At 41.1% G+C, this 20,540-nt stretch overlaps 1 protein-coding gene across 2 annotated transcripts in view; it reads left to right on the top strand.

Annotated features, from left to right (window-relative positions):
* The window catches only part of LOC138947750 (HCS2 neuropeptides-like), a 61,569-nt gene that overhangs the window by 7,901 nt on the left and 33,128 nt on the right, over positions 1-20,540 (top strand). The window contains exon 1 of one of the 2 annotated variants that reach the window (XM_070319303.1): positions 8,209-8,748. The exons of the other annotated variant lie outside the window; for it this stretch is intronic. Coding sequence (XP_070175404.1) covers positions 8,743-8,748 — 6 coding nt within the window. The 5' untranslated portion in view covers positions 8,209-8,742. Of the gene's footprint in view, positions 1-8,208; positions 8,749-20,540 lie in introns of those variants that run through there. 2 annotated transcript variants of the gene reach the window in all.

The following is a 20,540-nucleotide window of genomic DNA, read 5'->3' as shown; positions in this document are numbered from 1 at the left end:
CCCCCCCCCCCCCCCACCCCACCCTACCACACTTCTTTTTACATCTCAAAAGCCCTCTTGAGCTCACAGCTTTTTTTTCTTCAATAAACTTAAATCTACTGAACAATCCCCCCCAAACACACACACACACACACACACACATGCACGGACTTTCGCACTCGCTGATACATGTACACACGCACACAAGTCAACAGACAGACAAATAATCACTCAATAAGAGGACACCCCAAGACACATTCACTCACAAATCCAAAATTTTCATATATATATATATATAGTATGTGTTTTTATATTTAGTCAAGTTTTGACTAAATATTTTAACATCGAGGGGGAATCGAAACGAGGGTCGTGGTGTATGTGCGTGCGTGTGTGTGTGTGTGTGCGTGTGTGTGTGTGTGTGTGCGTGTGTGTGTGTGTGTGTGTGTGTGTGTGTGTGTGTAGAGCGATTCAGACTAAACTACTGGACCGATCTTTATGAAATTTGACATGAGAGTTCCTGGGTATGAAATCCCCGAACGTTTTTTTCATTTTTTTGATAAATGTCTTTGATGACGTCATATCCGGCTTTTCGTGAAAGTTGAGGCGGCACTGTCACGCCCTCATTTTTCAACCAAATTGGTTGAAATTTTGGTCAAGTAATCTTCGACGAAGCCCGGACTTCGGTATTGCATTTCAGCGTGGTGGCTTAAAAATTAATTAATGACTTTGGTCATTAAAAATCGGAAAATTGTAAAAAAAATTAAAAATTTATAAAACGATCCCAATTTACGTTTATCTTATTCTCCATCATTTGCTGATTCCAAAAACATATAAATATGTTATATTCGGATTAAAAACAAGCTCTGAAAATTAAATATATAACAATTATTATCAAAATTCTTTTTTCGAAATCAATTTAAAAACACTTTCATCTTATTCCTTGTCGGTTCCTGATTCCAAAAATATATAGATATGATATGTTTGGATTAAAAACACGCTCAGAAAGTTAAAACAAAGAGAGGTACAGAAAAGCGTGCTATCCTTCTTAGCGCAACTACTACCCCGCTCTTCTTGTCAATTTCACTGCACTGCCTTTGCCATGAGCGGTGGACTGACGATGCTACGAGTAAAATGGCATTGCGTTTCATTCTGTGAGTTCGACAGCTACTTGACTAAATATTGTATTTTCGCCTTACGCGACTTGTTTCATCCTGTTTTTCTCCCCCAAAAATCATGTAAACATTCCAATTGCGTTCAGTTTAGACACCTGAGGCTCTTCCCGTCTAATGTAGACATAACCAATCTAAGGAGAGGTCTCTTTTGCGGAAAATCAGGAGTTCCCAAAACAGGGAGACAAAATAACACGCTTTCACCTTGTGCAGTTAGACAGTTCGAACGTGTCTTTTGCGTTGTTTTTGGTGTTAGAGACTGACCTACGATTAAAAGGTGGGGTTTACTGTACTAGATACCTTTAACAAACTTTTTTGCGTGCAGATCTATATCTTTGTGATGATCGAGGCACACTCATTTTTAAAATGTATAAAATTCGATTTTTCCAACACAAAAAGTGAAAATAATGTCCACTTGTCTTCGAATGCGTTTTTAACACGTCAAGCTGCTGTTTTGTTTTTATAATTAACGCTTTTGTGAGTAAGCAAAGTGAAGAAGATCACAATTTATCCCGTAAAAAAATATTTACAATGAATTTAATCAGGAAAATTAAATCTTCCTGGCAGCATTCACCAGTCGTAAGCAACACCTTCCATTCCGACCTTATAAATATTTATGCCCGCTTTTGGCGAGCATTTTTACCGTGCTCTTTGAGGTTTTCATTCCTGGCGCAGCAAAAGTTATTGTCGTCTGCCGACCAAACCGAACCCAGATGAAAGGGACTGTAAAACTGCAATAGCGCCAACACAATGTAGAAAGGGAGATAATCACTCCCTGAAGTCAGGCGGCGATGTAGCGTTTCAAATCACGGGTTAACACATGGTAAATTACACATGAAACCGTCCAGATATAGCAGTGGCAACGAGCAGAAGCAAATGAATACACGTGGGGGGACTAGAGCCGCCTGAAAAGTGTCAGTCTCCCGATAAAATACAAAAGCTGGACTTGGGAGAACAATTTGTTCTCTGCAATGACTATGGTATCTTTTTTTTAATTTTATTTTTATTTTTTTATTTTTTACCTCAGTTGCATGCAGGCTGCTTCAACCCAACTTTTTTGGCTCTTTTTTTGTGTTTTTTTGGCGGCGAGCATCCTAATGACTATGGTATCGTTTTCGCTCAATGACGTTGGAATGGTGAAATAACTCTGTCGGCTTTGTAATGGGCGTGAAAGAGTGATTTGCGTTTATTGAGTCAATCTTTCCCACGTGACATTATAGGCCAGTCACTAGCGAGGGGAGTGTCTCCCAACACGCTGCCCCTTGCCCACGTGTGGGAAAGTTTGCCTTTTTAAAGCAAGAGTATTCACTCTTTCACAACTTTTTTTTTCTTTTTTTTCTGAAAAATCATATTAACCCAGTCCTGTCCTTAAAGGTCCTTGTCTACATTTTTATACCGAAATCGCCATTTGACCATTAAAATGCAGAGTTTATTATCTACAAATATCAACAATACACCCCCTTTCGATCAGGAAAGACGAAGCCAGTGTAGCCGTTTGAAAATTCATTGTAGTATTCCAGCGTAGTACTCATAGTAAGATATCCTTATTTGGAAAATGCCAAGCGCAAAACTCCTCTCAAATCCCGTGCATTTCGTGCGTTTAAAAAAAAGCGTGGACAGCGCTCCAGTGTCAAACTGTTGCTGCACTTGTTTGGGCGTGGCAATAAGCATAGTGACATGAATTTGATTGGTCAGTATTTTTAGGCAAAGCACATGTTCTCAGCAAACAGAAAACAAAATATTGGAAGCGTGAGTCACGCTACCCAAAAATAAATTTTTTTTTTACATATATTTTTTTTTCTATAACTTTTTTCCCCATGGTTCATTCATCATCTGACAACTTTTTAGCGAAATCTAACCATAAGATTATTGAAAAAAAAGCACAAATGTAGACGACCACCTTTAAGAGGCTGACACACCATGCCTGTAGGACACAAATTCTCTTAAAAAAAATATCTTTCACAACCCACACAAACCTGGCAGAGTTATTTCCGCATTTTGTCTATTCCGACGGGCGCTGTGGCGTGGTGGTAAGACGTCGGCCTCCAAAGCGAAAGGTCGAGGGTTCGAATCCCGGCCGCGGCCGCCTGGTGGGTTAAGTGTGGAGATTTTTCCGATCTCCCAGGTCAACTTATGTGCAGACCTGCTAGTGGCTTATCCCCCTTCGTGTGTACACGCAAGCACAAGACCAAGTGCGCACGAAAAAGATCCTGTAATCCATGTCAGAGTTCGGTGGGTTATAGAAACACGAAAATACCCAGCATGCTTCCTCCGAAAGCGGCGTATGGCTGCCTAAATGGCGGGGTAAAAACGGTCATACACGTAAAATTCCACTCGTGCAAAAACACGAGTGTACGTGGGAGTTTCAGCCCACGAACGCAGAAGAAGAAGAAGAAAAAGTCTATTCCGCGTGCATCATGGCTGGAGAAAAGGAACTGTTCTTACCAGTGATTGCTGACATTCACCTACCAAAACCTGGGTGTTCATATTTAGGAAACAAATAAAGGAATTTAAGGCAAAACATGTGGAAACGTGATAAACTATTCTCAAATAATCAAGCACTTGCAGTTAAACTTGTTTTAACGTTGACCATTTTTTTAAATGGCGGAATTAACTTGTTTGTTTGGTGGTCAGATCCGACAGACCTTCTTCTTCTTCTTCTTCTTCTTCGTTCATGGGCTTAGACTCCCACGTTCACTCATATTTTTAGCACGAGTGGATTTTTACATATATGACCGTTTTTACCCCGCAATTCAGGCAGAATACGCCGATTTCGGGGGAGGCATGCTGGGTATTTTCGTGTTTCTATAACCCACCGAACTCTGACATGGATTACAGGATCTTTTCCGTGCGCTTGTGCTTGCGTGTACACACGAAGGGGGTTAAGTCACTAGCAGGTTTGCACATAAGTTGACCTGGGAGATCGGAAAAATCTCCACTCTTAACCCACCATGCGGCAGCGACCGGGAATCGAACTCACGACCTCCTGATTAGGAGGCCGATGTCTTACCACCACGCCACTGCGCCCGTCTGATCCAACAGATCATATCTGTTCATTTTCAGAATTGCTCTCAATTCTTCGGCGGTCGTATTCCGATACAGCAATTAAGACACAGTTTCATAAGATGTACACAATTCCACTTGTTATAGACCAGGCATAGGCATTGCCCGCCGAAAGGCTTTTTTTTTTTTACATTTTTTAATTCCCATGCCTGAAAGACATGTCCACTGTTTTCAATAAAACACCGTAGCCAAAGGGGGCGTGTCAACAAGGGTAATGGAGCTATATATATAGTCCTTGAGTCGCCTTGTGGTGAGATATGTGCGCGTTATAAAATCTCGTATTATTATTATTATTATTATTATTATTATTATTATTTAAGTTATTGAGACATCCCAGTGCACTAAGGGATTTATAGAGCAAATCGATAAAATTCATTATTGAACGAAGCGCATAGCGCTGAGTTCAATAATTATTTTCGAGATTTGCTCTATAAATCCCTTAGTGCACTGGGATTGTTTCAATAACGATATTGTCAGTACCGCCATAGAAAAAAGAAGATTCCTAACGCACATTTTGCAATGCGCATTTGAATAGGCATAACTGTGTGGTCAGGTCGTGCACAGTAAAGATCTACTTTTGTGTGGGGTGTCTCAAGTGTGTCGTGCTTTCGTCACACGCATTTTAATTTCTGTTGGTAAATTCCAGTGTAGCGTTAATCTGAACAGTGATGATCTTTCAGAGAGACCTCATTTGAACTCGGAGAAAGGCTCTTCATTATTTGCGATTCGAAACCTCCAGTCGAGCTTCGACGGATTGACTATGCGGAGTGACTCCCCTTGAATTGACTCAAAGCGGGACTCGACGGTTCGCACATTTTCAAAACAAATGTGGCATATTTCTCGTGTTCTATGATCTATCTTCACTCATCGGGGAGTCTGATACTAAATATGAACGGTAAGAATGCTCTGAACCCTACACGTATTATATCCCCATCGTTTTTTCGTTCACATTTGCCCAACATGTTAATTTGCTGAGCGGGGTTTATGTCGTCTGCTAGGCTACCTGCCAACCTGGGCAATGGAACGACTGCAGTCTGCACTGAGTCTGCACGCATGAGGCAGGCTGGTAATAAGTCTTATATATGGTAAGAACGTTCTGAACCCTACACGTTTTCGATTACGATTGTTCTTGCCTTGAAATAATAATTCGGAAACCATTCATTTACTGAACTGATGCAGTCGTATTTCAGTGTTGTCTGCTACGTATGACAGAGTCGATCGAGTCAGTCCACTTCCAAATGCTGATCTAGCTGGTACGTTATCGGAATAACACTTGTGTTTTCTGTTAGCTGCTGGGAATTGTATACTAACTCATCATTTGGTAATGTGGATAATAAGCTACGGCATAATTATGAGAAGATTCTTCGCAAGTCGAAACTGAAAAATTAGACACAGCGGGTTCTATTTTTAGATCAGTGGCAACTGTGGCACAAGCACATGCAATCTGTCAGAAAAAAACCCACTTCTGCTTTAATTGAGAAGCAGGAAATTTATGGTATTTTGGTATTGTGGAGAATATAAGCTACATGTCATTAATTAATTCTGAGGATGAGAGTACAGTCTCGCTTAGGCAAAGGGCGGAAGAATACGCTCTGTGGAAAAGTTAGCGCACTCCAAGCCTGAGTGCGCTAACAGTTTTAGCGCATCGCCATTAGCCAATCAACTGGTTCACATCAGTCATGTGACACCAGTACTTACTGACAATTTTTATTATTATTATTATTATTATTATTATTATTATTATTATCATTATTGTCATTAAATGAAACACGTCAATCTTGCCTCGGATTCACGATATATACACACACACACACACACACACACCCACACACACACACACACACACACACACACACACACACACACACACACACACACACACACACACACACACACAAACAAACCACGACAAGAGTTATTTCCAGAATTCGTCTAAATTAGGCTTTACCAGTAGATATTGCGTGCCCACGTTAACTTGTTACAAAAATGTTGTAATCAGCCTCACGTCAGGTTCGACGTCATATTTAATCTAAACCTTGCACGCGCGCACACCCACGTCCACCCCCTCCCTTTCTCTCCCATCTCCCACCCACACACATAGTTTATCAATACATATGCGACATTCAAGTGAGCCAATTAATAATCTCTGATTTCTCTGCACTTGCAACAGTTTTGTCGTTTCGTGCAATATCCATCAACTTATGCGAGTGGAAGCTTCTAACGAAACCATCATAATTCTTCTTCTCCTGATAGTTGGTCTGTCCCAGCTATTTTTTATTACTGTAAATTGTGTGTGTGTGTGTGTGTGTGTGTGTGTGTGTGTGTGTGTGTGTGTGTGTGTGTGTGCGTGTGCGTGTGTGTGTGTGGTTGTGCAGCAAGTCACAGAAACCTAATGAAAGTGTACATACAAATTCTACCAGTAATTATCCACATACTTTTTTTCTCGTTTTTTTTCGATAAATGTCTTTGACGACGGCATATCCGGCTTTTAAAAAGGAAGAAGCGACACTGTGACGACTGCATTTCTATTTTTACATTTTATTTGATTGCCTTTTTGGTCAAAATATTCTTAGAGGCAGTGGGATTTTTCAAATAAATATATGCTGAAACTCAAATTGCATTGATGAAAGTCAAATTGCATTAACAGATTAAAACATGACTGCAATTTTGTATTATTGACCATTTCCTAACAAATACGCTCAAAAATCGAAGACATTTCTTTTTATGCAAATTAGTTTCTGTTACTAAGACCACGGAATCAGCGCTGTCTCAACCGAAGGGTTTCGGTAATCCCAGGACTTACTTGTCCGGATGAAAATATGGAACGAGTTCAGTTTTTATTCTGTAATGCCGACAGATGGACTTAGGCTTATATACGTATGATCGATACATAAATGTTATGTGTACTGTTGACGAAAATAAGACGTTTTACACAGATCAGACTTTTTACAGACTTGTACACAGACATTTTACACTTTTTACCGTCTCGGTCAGTGTTTCTCCAAGGTTCAGGTTATACGGCTCTTCTACAGGCAAAAAACAACAACACAAGAGCGATTTACAGAATTCGTCAAATTCAGGTTTTACCAGTACAAGACACATTGTAGTCAGCCTCACGTCAGGTTCGACATCATAATTACGTAATATAATCCTTGCACGCGCGCACACCCACTTCCATCCCAACCACGAGGGAACAATGACTGCAAAGATCTGTATCAAATGTCCTAATTTGGTCAAAAATACAAATAACATGAATGTATCCATCCGTTAAGCTGGAACTCTTTTCTAGTCTTGCCTAAAATTAATATGAGTGGGACTCTGATGTCACATGACTCAACAAACTTTAAAAAGGAAATTCCAATGTTCAATCGAACACCCCCGCACGTATTCCCGGAACCTATCCGTGTTTGATGGTCAAAATTAATGTACCCGTCATGTTGATTGTTCCCTTCATCCACCGCCTGCTGACTCCCATACGCCTACAACTCTCTCTCTCTCTCTCCCCTCTCTCTCTCTCTCCCCCTCTCTCTATCTCCCTCTCTCTCTCTCCCACCTCTCTCTCTCCCACCTCTCTCTCCCTCCCTCTCTCTATCTCCCTCTCTCTCTCTCTCCCTCCCCTCTCTCTCTCTCCCTCTCTCTCTCTCCCTCTCTCCCTCCCCCTCTCTTCCTCCCCCTGACCTCTCTCTCTACCTCTCTCTCCCTCTCTCTATCTCTCTCTCCCTCTCTCTCTCCTTGTGTGTCTTTGTTTCTCGAATATACAACCCTGCTCCACCTTTCTCTCAGAGACCAAAAACAATCTCCGTTTCTCCCCCCCCCCACACACGCACACTCCTATATCCCTGCCTCGTGTGACAGAAATAATAGCGCATTGACTGAGTCGTTAGGTACTTGCCACGAAAAGTGTATTAAATACCGACGACACTAACTCCAGTACAAGTCTCTCCCGCGAGCTTTGCGGTAAACCAATCGGCGTCTATATATCAATCCTCGCGGGCACACGCTCCCTCGCAGATAGAATAGTGAGAGCTATGAGAGAGTGTCTCTGACTGGTTCCTTTGTCCTTGTCGCTTTCACCGCACCACGGGCTGCACGTACGCGCCCTGATTGACAGCACTTTATGCGCCTTGTCCCGTGCAATTCGGAAAGGAAACTGACACAAGATTTGAAGAAGAAGGCTGGAGGCTTTTTACAGGACTGATAACACCCAAGACCTAAGAGATTTGTAGAAGAAACGACTGTCCGAGATTTGTAGAGAAATACTCAGTTGTCAGAAATTTGTTGAGAAAAAATTGTCAAGAGATTTGTTGAAAACGTGATTTGGGTCTTTGAATTTTGCTAGGGATTATTTCTGGAAGTGAAATTAAGTGTTATCAGTAGTTTAACCCTGACAGTTTAGTTCGCTGGGAGAATTGTCCCAGTTCGTCAAAGAAAAGTTTGACTTTTTAGGCACCACGAACACTATCTCAAAACCTTAAAGTCGCCCACTTTTCAACTTCCTACCGTTTGAGAGACCGAAGGGGAAACAATCACCATGAAGGTAACAGTTTGCTATTTGTTCTTGCTTGGATTGTTTTTTTGTATATATATATATATATATATTTGTTTGGCGGGTGAATCTTTTTCTCTCTGTCTTTCTTCTTGTCCACAGTCCTCCTCCTCTCTCTCCTCCTCTTCCTCATCATCATTCGTTATTCTACTTCTGTATCTGCTTCGTTTTTGCTCTTCTCCACATTTCCCTGTTGGCATATATTTTAGTAGTCTTAATCCAAGTATCTGCTCGAATTCTCAGTCTCATAACTGTTGACTAACTTTAGCAGTCGCATGGAGACAATCTCTTAGATTTGATTTGATAGTTGTTGCTTTTTGGGTCCAGCGGACCATATAGACCAAATCAGGACCCCACAAGTTTAACATTACACAAATTTAAATTAAACCAATTTCAAAAAGCAAAGTCAGGAACGTTACCCGAAGGGAACACAAAAGTTAAGTCGAAACCCTACGTGTCAAGGATGACAATCTCTTTGAATTGCATTCCCGTAACTGTTTGCAAACTGTAGCAGTCGTATTAAAGCAATCTATTCGATTCTCATTCCCCTAACTGTTGGCAAAATTCAACAGTTTTATTCATAACGTCTTTTCTTTTCTCACTCTTCTAACTGTAGGCAAACTTGAACAGTCTACGTTCGGCGAGAGATTTATTTCTCAGAGTCAACTTTGTGTGCAGACTCTCCTCGGTGTCCGAACACCCACGTGTGTACACGCAAGCACAAGACCAAGTGCGCACGAAAAAGATCCTGTAATCCATGTCAGAGTTCGGTGGGTTATAGAAACACGAAAATACCCAGCATGCTTCCTCCGAAAACGGCGTATGGCTGCCTAAATGGCGGGGTTAAAAAACGGTCATACACGTAAAATTCCACTCGTGCAAAAAAAAACCAAAAAAAACCCACACGAGTGTACGTGGGAGTTTCAGCCCGCGAACGCAGAAGAAGAAGAAGAAGAAGAAGAAGAAGAAGAAGAGTCTTATTCGAACAATCTCTTCGTTTTACATTTCCATAACGTTTGGCAAACTTTAACAGTTTTATTCATAACGTCTTTTCATTTCTCACTCTCCTAACTGTAGGCAAACTAATTGAACAGTCTTATTCGAACAATCTCTCGTTTCTCACTCTTCTAACTGTTGTCACACTTTAGCAGTCTTATTCAACCAATCTCTTCATTTTTCATTCACCTATCTGCAGGCAAACTTGAGCAGTCTTGTTCAACCAATCTCTTCATTTTTCATTCACCTATCTGCAGGCAAACTTGAGCAGTCTTATTCAACCAATCTCTTAATTTCTCATTCACCCAACTGTAGGCAAACCTGAGCAGTCTTATTCAACCAATCTCTTCATTTTTCATTCACCTATCTGCAGGCAAACTTGAGCAGTCTTGTTCAACCAATCTCTTCATTTTTCATTCACCCAACTGTAGGCAAACCTGAGCAGTCTTATTCAACCAATCTCTTCATTTTTCATTCACCTATCTGCAGGCAAACTTGAGCAGTCTTGTTCAACCAATCTCTTCATTTTTCATTCACCTATCTGCAGGCAAACTTGAGCAGTCTTATTCAACCAATCTCTTAATTTCTCATTCACCCAACTGTAGGCAAACCTGAGCAGTCTTATTCAACCAATCTCTTCATTTTTCATTCACCTATCTGCAGGCAAACTTGAGCAGTCTTGTTCAACCAATCTCTTAATTTTTCATTCACCTAACTGTAGGCAAACTTTAGAAGTCTTATTCAAACAATCTCGTCATTTCTCATCTACCCCCCGCGGGTTAGGGGGAGTCCCATATTGGTTGGGACTAGAAAGAATTTACCCGATGCTACCCAGCATGTCGTAAGAGGCGACTAACGGTTCTGTTTCTTCTCTTCTTTTGTCTTATTTCTGCCTTACCAGTCCTTTCACCTATATTTCCTTCCAAGAAAACTCTCCCTACTATTCCCTGCAGTTTTCCAATTCTTTTCTTGTTGTCTTATTTCTACCTGACTGGATCCATCACCTTTATTTCACTTACCAAAAGTCTTCTTTTCCACATCCTTATTTCTCTGCACCCCGCATGTCGTATGAGGCGACTAACGGATTCTGTTTCTCCTTTAACCCTTGTTAAGTGGTTCTTGTATAGAATATAGTCAATGTTTGTAAAGATTTTAGTCAAGCAGTATGTAAGAAATGTTTAGTCCTTTGTACTGGAAACTTGCATTCTCCCAGTAAGGTCATATATTGTACTACGTTGCAAGCCCCTGGAGCAATTTTTTGATTAGTGCTTTTGTGAACAAGAAACACTTAACAAGTGGCTCTATCCCATCTCCCCCCTTTCCCCTATCCCATCTCCCCCTTTCCCTCGTCGCGATATAACCTTCGTGGTTGAAAACGACGTTAAACACCAAATAAATAAAGAAAGAAAGATTTCTCATCTTGCAAGCGAGTTTCGTCGAACATCTTGAGATACGCTCATCATTTGTATCATAAGTGTGTCTGTCTGACACTTGGTCGACGTACTAGAAATGTAAACTTTTCAATACCCTACCATTCTTTATTTTTTTCTCTTTTTTATTCAGCAAGCTTATTCGAACAATTCGTTCTAGTTCTATTTCCGCAAAGTGGTGGCAAATTTGAGAAGTCTTATTCTCTTCGTTTGTCGTCTTCATTTGTTTTGTGTGCATGTCTTTCTTATCTTTAAGTGCTTTATAAAGTGCTGTTATTGTTTACTCTTGGCAGCTTAGTCTATTACTTTGAGCTCTGGTTAGTTGTTGTCATTGACGTTGTTGTTGCTCTTTCTCAGATTTGCTTTCAAGAGGTTGCTGGCCCTGATTTATTTTTGCATCTGGACAATCACAATGTTTTCACCGTTGTTTAAAAACAAAATGAAATGGTTTTCTGCGTGTTGTATTTGTTACAAATGTTCTTATTTCTGATTTACACTTCGTCTATTTTTGTCTATTACCAAAATAGAGAATACTATACATGGCTTGCTGTGTTGTATCAGACTTACACGACTTGCTTTCTTAAATATTGAACTGCGAGCGAAAGCGAGCTTTTCAATATTTGAAAAAGCAACGAGTTTATCCAACGTGCTGTACTTACGTATATTTTACTCAAAACGTCCCGCAGTCGAGGTGTCCAAATTGAAGACGCTTCTTTTAGAACCTCGATCACTTCCAAAGCCTCGTGCAATCTTTGACGTCAAAGAAATAAAACGTCTGTGTAAATTCTAACCATTCTTCCAGGGGAAACAGCAGGCACAAAAGGGTTTTCATAATGACGTTTGTCTCGGTGACTTCGGTCTCATAAGCAATGGTAAATCAGGTCCCTGCCAGACTAGTTTGACACGACCTCATTTACATGACATACACACGTGTGGTTTAAACGATATTGCTATCTCATGAGTGGTCTCTCTCAGGTATGTAAGATAAAAGGTTATTCCTAACTTGGTTGTCTGCTCTTAACACCTCATCTACTCTGTCTCTCAGTCTCTTGTCGTCTGGCTGTCTGGACGTCGTACGCCTCTCCCTCTCTCTTTTTTCTCTTTTCGAGTTCTCACTCTCTCTTTTTCTCTCTCTCTCTTTCTTTCTCTCTCTCTCTCTCTCTCTCTCTCTCTCTCTCTCTCTCTCTCTCTCTCTCTTCTCTTTTCGAGTTTTCACTCTCTCTCTTTCTCTCTCTCTCTCTTTTTTTCTCTCTCTCTCTCTCTCTCTTTATCTCTCTCTCGATCTCTCTCTCTTTCTCGCTCTCTGTGTCTCTTTCTCTCTCTCTCTCTCTTTCTTTCTCTCTCTCTCTCTCTCTCTTTCTGTCTGGCTGGCTGGCTGTCATTATTTCTGGCTGTCAGCCCCTCTCTTTCTCTCTCGCTCTCTCTTTCTCTCTCGCTCTCTTTCTTTCACTCTCCCTCTTCCCAATCTCTCTCTCTCTCTGTCTCTGTCTCTCTCTCTCTCTCTCTCTCTCTCTCTCTCTCTCTCTCTCTCTCTCTCTCTCTCTCTCTCTCTCTCTCTCTCTCTCTCTCTCTCTCTCTCTCTCTCTTTCTCTCTCTTTCTAGCTCACTCTCTGTTTATGAATATTGGTTTAAAATTAAGAAAATGCCAGAGTCAAGATTTCCTGGACAAATTCTCACAATAATGCAGTCAGACGTAAGTGTACAGGACAATTCTTTGTATCATAATTGCCTCGAACAATATTGTTTTGAAAATGTGTGGGAGAACGGAGTGGAAAATGAATCCTTTACTGTTTTAAACAGAAATTGATTGACCGCTTTACAGAAGAATGGTTAATCAAAAATCAGTCAAGTGACAGATTTCAAAGTTACCGATTGTTTAAAAACTCGTTCAAAGCGTAACAATATTATCATGTTTTGTGTGTGGGTGCTAGTAGGTGGGGGTAACCTATTGTCAAGATATTGATGTTGCTGCCTCCAGTACTTGGAAGTCGTGGGTATGTTAAACAATGTTTTTTTGTTGTTGTGTGTGATGTTAGCTATCTCTTTAATTGCATCTATTGTCCACCATGTTTGTAAATGGGTCGTTTGCCTACACAATAAAATCAGTGTCAGTGTCTCTCTCTCTCTCTCACTCTCTCTCTCTTATTTTCTCTCTCTCTCTCTCTCTCTCTCTCTCTCTCTCTCTCTCTCTCTCTCTCTGACGCTCTCTCTCTCTCTCTCTCTCTCTCTCTCTCTCTCTCTCTCTCTCTCTCTCTCTCTCTCTCTCTCTCTCTCTCTCTCTCCCCGTTTGGTAGATTAGAAATTCTCTTAAGTAGAACATTTAAGTGTTAGAGTAATAAAAGATTCACTAAAATATGTACACGACCGTGCACGTATGCAATTATCGAACAGTGATCGACGGGCGTAGTGGATAAGACATGTGCCTCCTGATGGGGAGGTCGTGAGCTCAAATCCCTGCCGCGGCCGCCTGGTGGGTTAAGGGTGGACATTTTTCCGATTGTTCTGATCTCCCAGGCCAGACCTGCTAGTGCCTTATCCCCCTTTGTGTGTACATGCAAGCACAAGACCAAGTACGCACGAAAAAGATCATGTAACCCATGTCAGAGTTCGGTGGGTTATAGAAACACGAAAATATCCAGCATGCCTCCCCCGAAATCGGAGTATGCTGCCGGACTGGCGGGGTAAAAGCGGTCATACTCGTAAAATTCCTCTCGCGCAAAAAACATGAGTGAACGTGGGAGTTTCAGATCATGAACGAAGAAGAAGAGAAGAACAGTGATCGACTGTCGTTTTCTGCTGAAATAGGGAGTATCAAATCAACCCTTGCTATTTACAATGTGACATATGTAACTGGTCTTTTAGACAAGAAAAACGAAAAGGTTTTGCGATTAGAAAGACAGAGAACGACAGGGTGGCAGACAGGGAAAGATACCTACATACAGAATCATGCGAGCGAGAGACAGACAGGTGGCAATGAGATAACATTAGTAGCTCTATTATTTAACACATATTCAGATTACCCAGGCTGTTTCATGTACAGTGTGAATATAATCTTGATGAATTATCAATGGGACTATTAGTGAAATGAACTTAGCGATACAAATAGACTCCCAGCAGCTCTGCACCGGAAGCTGTCAGACTCCTATATAGTTGACGTGTCTCTTACCGGTGGCTTACAACTCTGGACATAAATGTGACCCTCCACCACGGAATGAGTCGCATGTCACCTTTGCATGATTTTCATATTTTTACATTTTCCTAAAGAGTTGTTTATGCTCTATCCAGTGGTGAAAACCGTTTTAGAAAAGAGCGAAAACTGTTTGAGTTATAAGCCTGTGACTAAGGTGACCCTCACACTGTTACCAGACACTCCCCGGACTTATATTAAGCCTAGCGCAGAACCGCGCGAGGTGACATGCGACTCATTTCGTGGTGGAGGGTCACATATGTAATGGTGTAAATGACGATGTATTCGGCAATAAAAGCCCGCTTAAGAACTAGATGATTAAAAATCCAAAAACAAACAGACTGCCAACATTCCAACATTCCAACATTCAAAATCCAAAAACAAACAGACTGCCAACATTCCAACATTCCAACATTCCAAATCCAAAAACAGACTGCCAACATTCCAACATTCCAACATTCAAAATTCAAAAACAAACAGACTGCCAACATTCCAACTCAAAAAACAAGAAAGGTATATTATTAGAACGTTTAATTATTGACAAAACAAAACGTATCGTTCAAAACTATATCGACCCAGCGGTCTTTTAAGTGCACAAACTAACACTAATTACACATCGCTTATCTTGCTTCATTTTATTGTCATTACTGTCTTGGTTTGGAAACCAATTTTATTCCCCCCTCTGCTTCTTTCTCTCTGTAAAGGTGTAGGGCTAGTTATTTTTCGGTAACTTACCCAACAACCAAAATCACTTACCCAACAACGGGCCTGAATCCTCGATAGCTCACAGGTTGATAAGTTAGACTTTGAGGGAACTACTTTAGCGATTGAAAAGTTCCGAACGCTCCAATGTACGAAATATACATCTCCAGACCAAACAATACGAACATACTGCATTTAAACTGGCAACTACAGGCTTGAACACATTAATCTCCATATAAAATCTATGAGTTTGGTTGTTTTCTAAATCCAAAATCTAACGATCAGTGCAGAGAAACTCGCTTTAGATCTCTTATGAGTGCACGCAAACTCCCAAGGCAAGTAACTCTCGAACGACAAGAGTAGTTCCCCTTCCAAATTTTCTGAACTGAGTTGCTTGGACAAGAGACTGCAATCCGACGATTAGTTTTTGACAATATTTCATTTTATAAACAGATCACACGCAACCAAATGCACACATCGCATCAATTTAAAGAACATAGGCCTACAGCGGTTTCATACACTATTTTTCCCCAGAAAACGGAAATTCATACAGTTTTTAACGTTGGAACACGGGTGCAAAAGTTCGTCTGCTTGTCCCATTCGAAGAAAGAACATTTCCTAAGCGATACCAAAACATGACCAGAACACACACTATCTGCCTTTACCGGCACAGCAGAATAACAACATAACTGTGTACTTGATTTTAGTCCAAAACAGGGAAACTGACAAGAAGTGTTAACAGAATTGATTGATTTTCACTGAACTATACAACCGCGCATTATTCAATCGCCAGCGCAGGTAGACTGGTTGAGTGATTTGGATTAGATCAAACTTTCGCACAAAAACTCCTCTTTTCTTTGAATAACTGAAGAAAGGAGGAATAAAGAGGTTACATACCTCGTCTCAGTGATTATTAAAAATAATGGTCTCAGTTCGCGGTCATGAAAAAGCTCGCTGAAGCTCGCATTTTTCATGATCCGCTAACTTCGACCATTATTTTTGATAATCACTGAGACTCGGCATGTAACCTCTACTTATTGTCATTACTTCATTTCATCACTTGTCAGTATTAAATCATTGTTTCATTCCCTTGTGTCTTCACTGCAAGCCCCTCAACAAAGGTTACAGTCAGAAAGTAATTATGACAAGATGAGATGGCTTTATCCTCAATATATCCACGCAAGTCCAGCTGCTTCTTTGTCTTGGCATTCTCAAACGTTTCCAAACCAATGAAAATTAAAAGCCTGATTTCCCAAACTAATACAACATTAATTAGCTTGCTTTTCTATAGTAATCGCAAAACCTTTTCGTTTTTCTTGTCTAAAAGACCAGTTACATATGTCACATTGTAAATAGCAAGGGTTGATTTGATACTCCCTATTTCAGCAGAAAACGACAGTCGATCACTGTTCTTCTCTTCTTCTTCGTTCATGATCTGAAACTCCCACGTTCACTCATGTTTTTTGCGCGAGAGGAATTTTACGAGTATGACCGTTTTTACCAAGTCAAGTCAAGTCAAGTCAAGTATTTTTTTGTTTTAAGCCCAGAGGGCTTTGAAACAAAGATATAACTTTAACAAAAAAAGGTAACAAATCAGACAGTTAATATATGTATACAAATTGAGCGGACAAATACCCCGCCAGTCCGGCAGCATACGCCGATTTCGGGGGAGGTATGCTGGATATTTTCGTGTTTCTATAACCCACCGAACTCTGACATGGGTTACATGATCTTTTTCGTGCGTACTTGGTCTTGTGCTTGCCTGTACACACAAAGGGAGGTAACTTTCTTATCTATGACTAAACAGAAATTCAAAAAAGTCACACTTAAACGGTAGTTTTCCCGAATATATTTGTTAAATACCATTGACTGTAGACTTGACCCATCACACCCCAACACGAAATTTCCCTCAAAAAAGGTTTCAATTCATACAGAGTAGATACTGTTTCTTAAGTCCTTAGAGGAATGTTACATTTCAAGGAATTACCAGATTTATTCGCTCCGTTGCCTTAAAACGGCTTAAAACTACACCCACCAAATGGGACAAATTGAAAGATCCATAGAAACTTGCTAACCTTGCTGTGGGTAATTCCAGCTGCTATTGTATTCAGTTTGATGTTTGCCTGAAATTCCCTCGGTGGTGTTCGTGTCACTTTTTGATAAATATTCTTGTAGAATGCATCCGTGATTTTCAGGACCGTTTTAAGTGCATCTACATAAATTGCATCATCCCCTCTACCTCCCTAAACTAAAGAAATCACACATGTAAGCTTACATCAAACGGTTATGGAATGAGACTTTTACATTGGGGGGAAAGAGTCAGGCAACGTTCAAACGCGCAGGAAATGAGAGTTAAAATGTGGAAAATGAGACAATTGCAGGCACATAGGTCACATTTTGTTGAAAGTTATAGCGGGCGCAGTGGCGTGGTGGTAAGACGTCGGCCTCCAAATCGGAAGGTCGTGAGTTCGAATCCCGGTCGCCGCCGCCTGGTGGGTTAAGAGTGGAGACTTTTCTGATCTCCCAGGTGAACTTAAGTGCAGACCTGTCTCACACTTCATGGAATCTCTGTCTTCTGTCTCACACGTTATGCAGTCTCTGTCATCTGTCTAACACTTCATGCAATCTCCGTCTTCTGTGTAACACTTCATGCAGTCTCTGTCTTCTGTCTAACACTTCATGCAATCTCCGTCTTCTGTGTAACACTTCATGCAGTCTCTGTCTTCTGTCTAACACTTCATGCAATCTCTGTCTTCTGTGTAACACTTCATGCAATCTCCGTCTTCTGTGTAACACTTCATGCAATCTCTGTCTTCTGTCTAACACTTCATGCGATCTCCGTCTTCTGTGTAACACTTCATGCAATCTCCGTCTTCTGTCTAACACTTCATGCGATCTCCGTCTTCTGTCTAACACTTCATGCAATCTCCGTCTTCTGTCTAACACTTCATGCAATCTCCGTCTTCTGTCTCACACTTCATGCAATCTCTGTCTTCTGTCTAACACTTCATGCAGTCTCTGTCTTCTGTCTAACACTTCATGCAATCTCCGTCTTCTGTCTAACACTTCATGCAATCTCCGTCTTCTGTCTAACACTTCATGCAATCTCTGTCTTCTGTCTAACACTTCATGCAATCTCTGTCTTCTGTCTAACACTTCATGCAATCTCCGTCTTCTGTCTAACACTTCATGCAATCTCTGTCTTCTGTCTAACACTTCATGCAATCTCTGTCTTCTGTCTCACACTTCATGCAATCTCTGTCTTCTGTCTAACACTTCATGCAATCTCTGTCTTCTGTCTAACACTTCATGCAGTCTCTGTCTTCTGTCTAACACTTCATGCAATCTCTGTCTTCTGTCTAACACTTCATGCAATCTCCGTCTTCTGTCTAACACTTCATGCAATCTCCGTCTTCTGTCTCACACTTCATGCAATCTCTGTCTTCTGTCTAACACTTCATGCAATCTCTGTCTTCTGTCTAACACTTCATGCAATCTCCGTCTTCTGTCTAACACTTCATGCAATCTCTGTCTTCTGTCTCACACTTCATGCAATCTCTGTCTTCTGTCTCACACTTCATGCAATCTCTGTCTTCTGTCTCACACTTCATGCAATCTCTGTCTTCTGTCTCACACTTCATGCAATCTCCGTCTTCTGTCTAACACTTCATGCAATCTCTGTCTTCTGTCTCACACTTCATGCAATCTCTGTCTTCTGTCTAACACTTCATGCAATCTCCGTCTTCTGTCTCACACTTCATGCAATCTCCGTCTTCTGTCTCACACAAATGTGACCCTCCACCACGAAATGAGTCGCATGTCACCTCGCGCGGTTCTGCGCTAGGCTTGATATAAGTCCGGAGAGTGTATGGTAACAGTGTGAGGGTCACCTTAGTCACAGGCGTATAACTCAAACAGTTTCCGCTCTTTTCTAAAACGGTTTTCACCACTGGATAGAGCATAACAAACTCTTTAAGAAAATGTAAAAATATGAAAATCATGCAAAGGTGCCGACATGCGACTCATTCCGTGGTGGAGGGTCACAAATAATGTGCACATGTGACAACAATATTTGTTTGCCTTTTTGTGTATCGCTCTCACGCGCTGTCACCATTCTTCTTGTGCTTTAGATGAATATGTTAAAAACATATGACAATTCTGTATAAACACTCTTATTAATAAACTATTGTCTTTCATACACAGATCAATATGTCTAGACGCTCTGTGACACACGTATATTGCTAACGAGGCGTATCAAGATGCCAAGCAATGACAAATGATGGATATAAACTTCACGTACAGAAGTGTTATAGCATTTGTCAAGCTGACATTTCAGATCCTGACACAATGCCAGGTCAACAAAAATCAGTGCACTCTTATCTGGACTGAAAACAAATACCCTGTTAGATTCATCAAGCAAGAATACACATTGCTCCGCACGCTGTTCGAATCTTGCCTGACGTTATTATTTTAGCTCATAGCACTGTTGACCCAAACAGTCCGGCATTTCTTTAATGTTATGTCGGGGGCGGGGATATAGCTCAGTCGGTAGCGCGCTGGATTTGTATTTAGTTGGCCGCTGTCAGCGCGAGTTCGATCCCAGGTTCGGCGGAAATTTATTTCACAGAGTCAACTTTGTGTGCAGACTCTCTTCGGTGTCCGAACCTCCCCCCGTGTACACTACATTGGGTCTGCACGTTAAAGATCCCACGATTGACAAAAGGGTCTTTCCTGGCAAAATTGCTTAGGCACAGTTAATAATTGTCTACCTATACCCGTGTGACTTGGAATAATAGGCCGTGAAAGGTAAATATGCGCCGAAATGGCTGCAATCTACTGGCCGTATAAAATTTCATCTCACACGGCATCACTGCAGAGCGCCTAGAACTGTACCCACGGAATATGCGCGATATAAGACTCATTGATTGATTGATAGCACTGTTGACCCAAACAGTCCGTCATTTCTTTTAATGTTATGTCATATTAAATAAAGGGATACTATATTGAGCTGATCGTTGGGGAGAGTTTCAGGCGAATTTGACGAATCTGAGGAATCCACTATATCTTTAACACTTTCCACCCCACCTATGTTGACCAAGTTTTTTTTTGCCGAGACCAGCTGTGCTGCAGCAGGTCACTCAGAATTGTAGTAACTGTGTAGTAACTGTGTATCAACACGCTGGAATGCAGGCGTTACATCGACGTTACAGGAAGCGACTGAAGCTAACAGTCTGAGCGGATATATCCGTACCTGGTCAGATAGAGCCATATGAGTGGGTACGGATATATGGGAGACAATGACTTAATCTAGACGCACTCGCCACGCACGATTTTCTCGAAAACGCACCACACGAATGGTAATGAATTAAATTCAAGTGAGTGAATGCGCGCTAGAGCGCCAGCCGCTTCTCACCGATGCAGGAGACAAAATGTAGTCCAGAACGGACACCGCCCGCTATGACGCGGCA

Source organism: Littorina saxatilis, linkage group LG14 (genome assembly GCF_037325665.1).
Source record: "Littorina saxatilis isolate snail1 linkage group LG14, US_GU_Lsax_2.0, whole genome shotgun sequence".
Taxonomy (NCBI): domain Eukaryota; kingdom Metazoa; phylum Mollusca; class Gastropoda; order Littorinimorpha; family Littorinidae; genus Littorina; species Littorina saxatilis.
The sequence above is the reverse complement of the archived record's forward strand: the minus strand, read 5'-3'. Positions and strand labels throughout refer to the sequence as shown.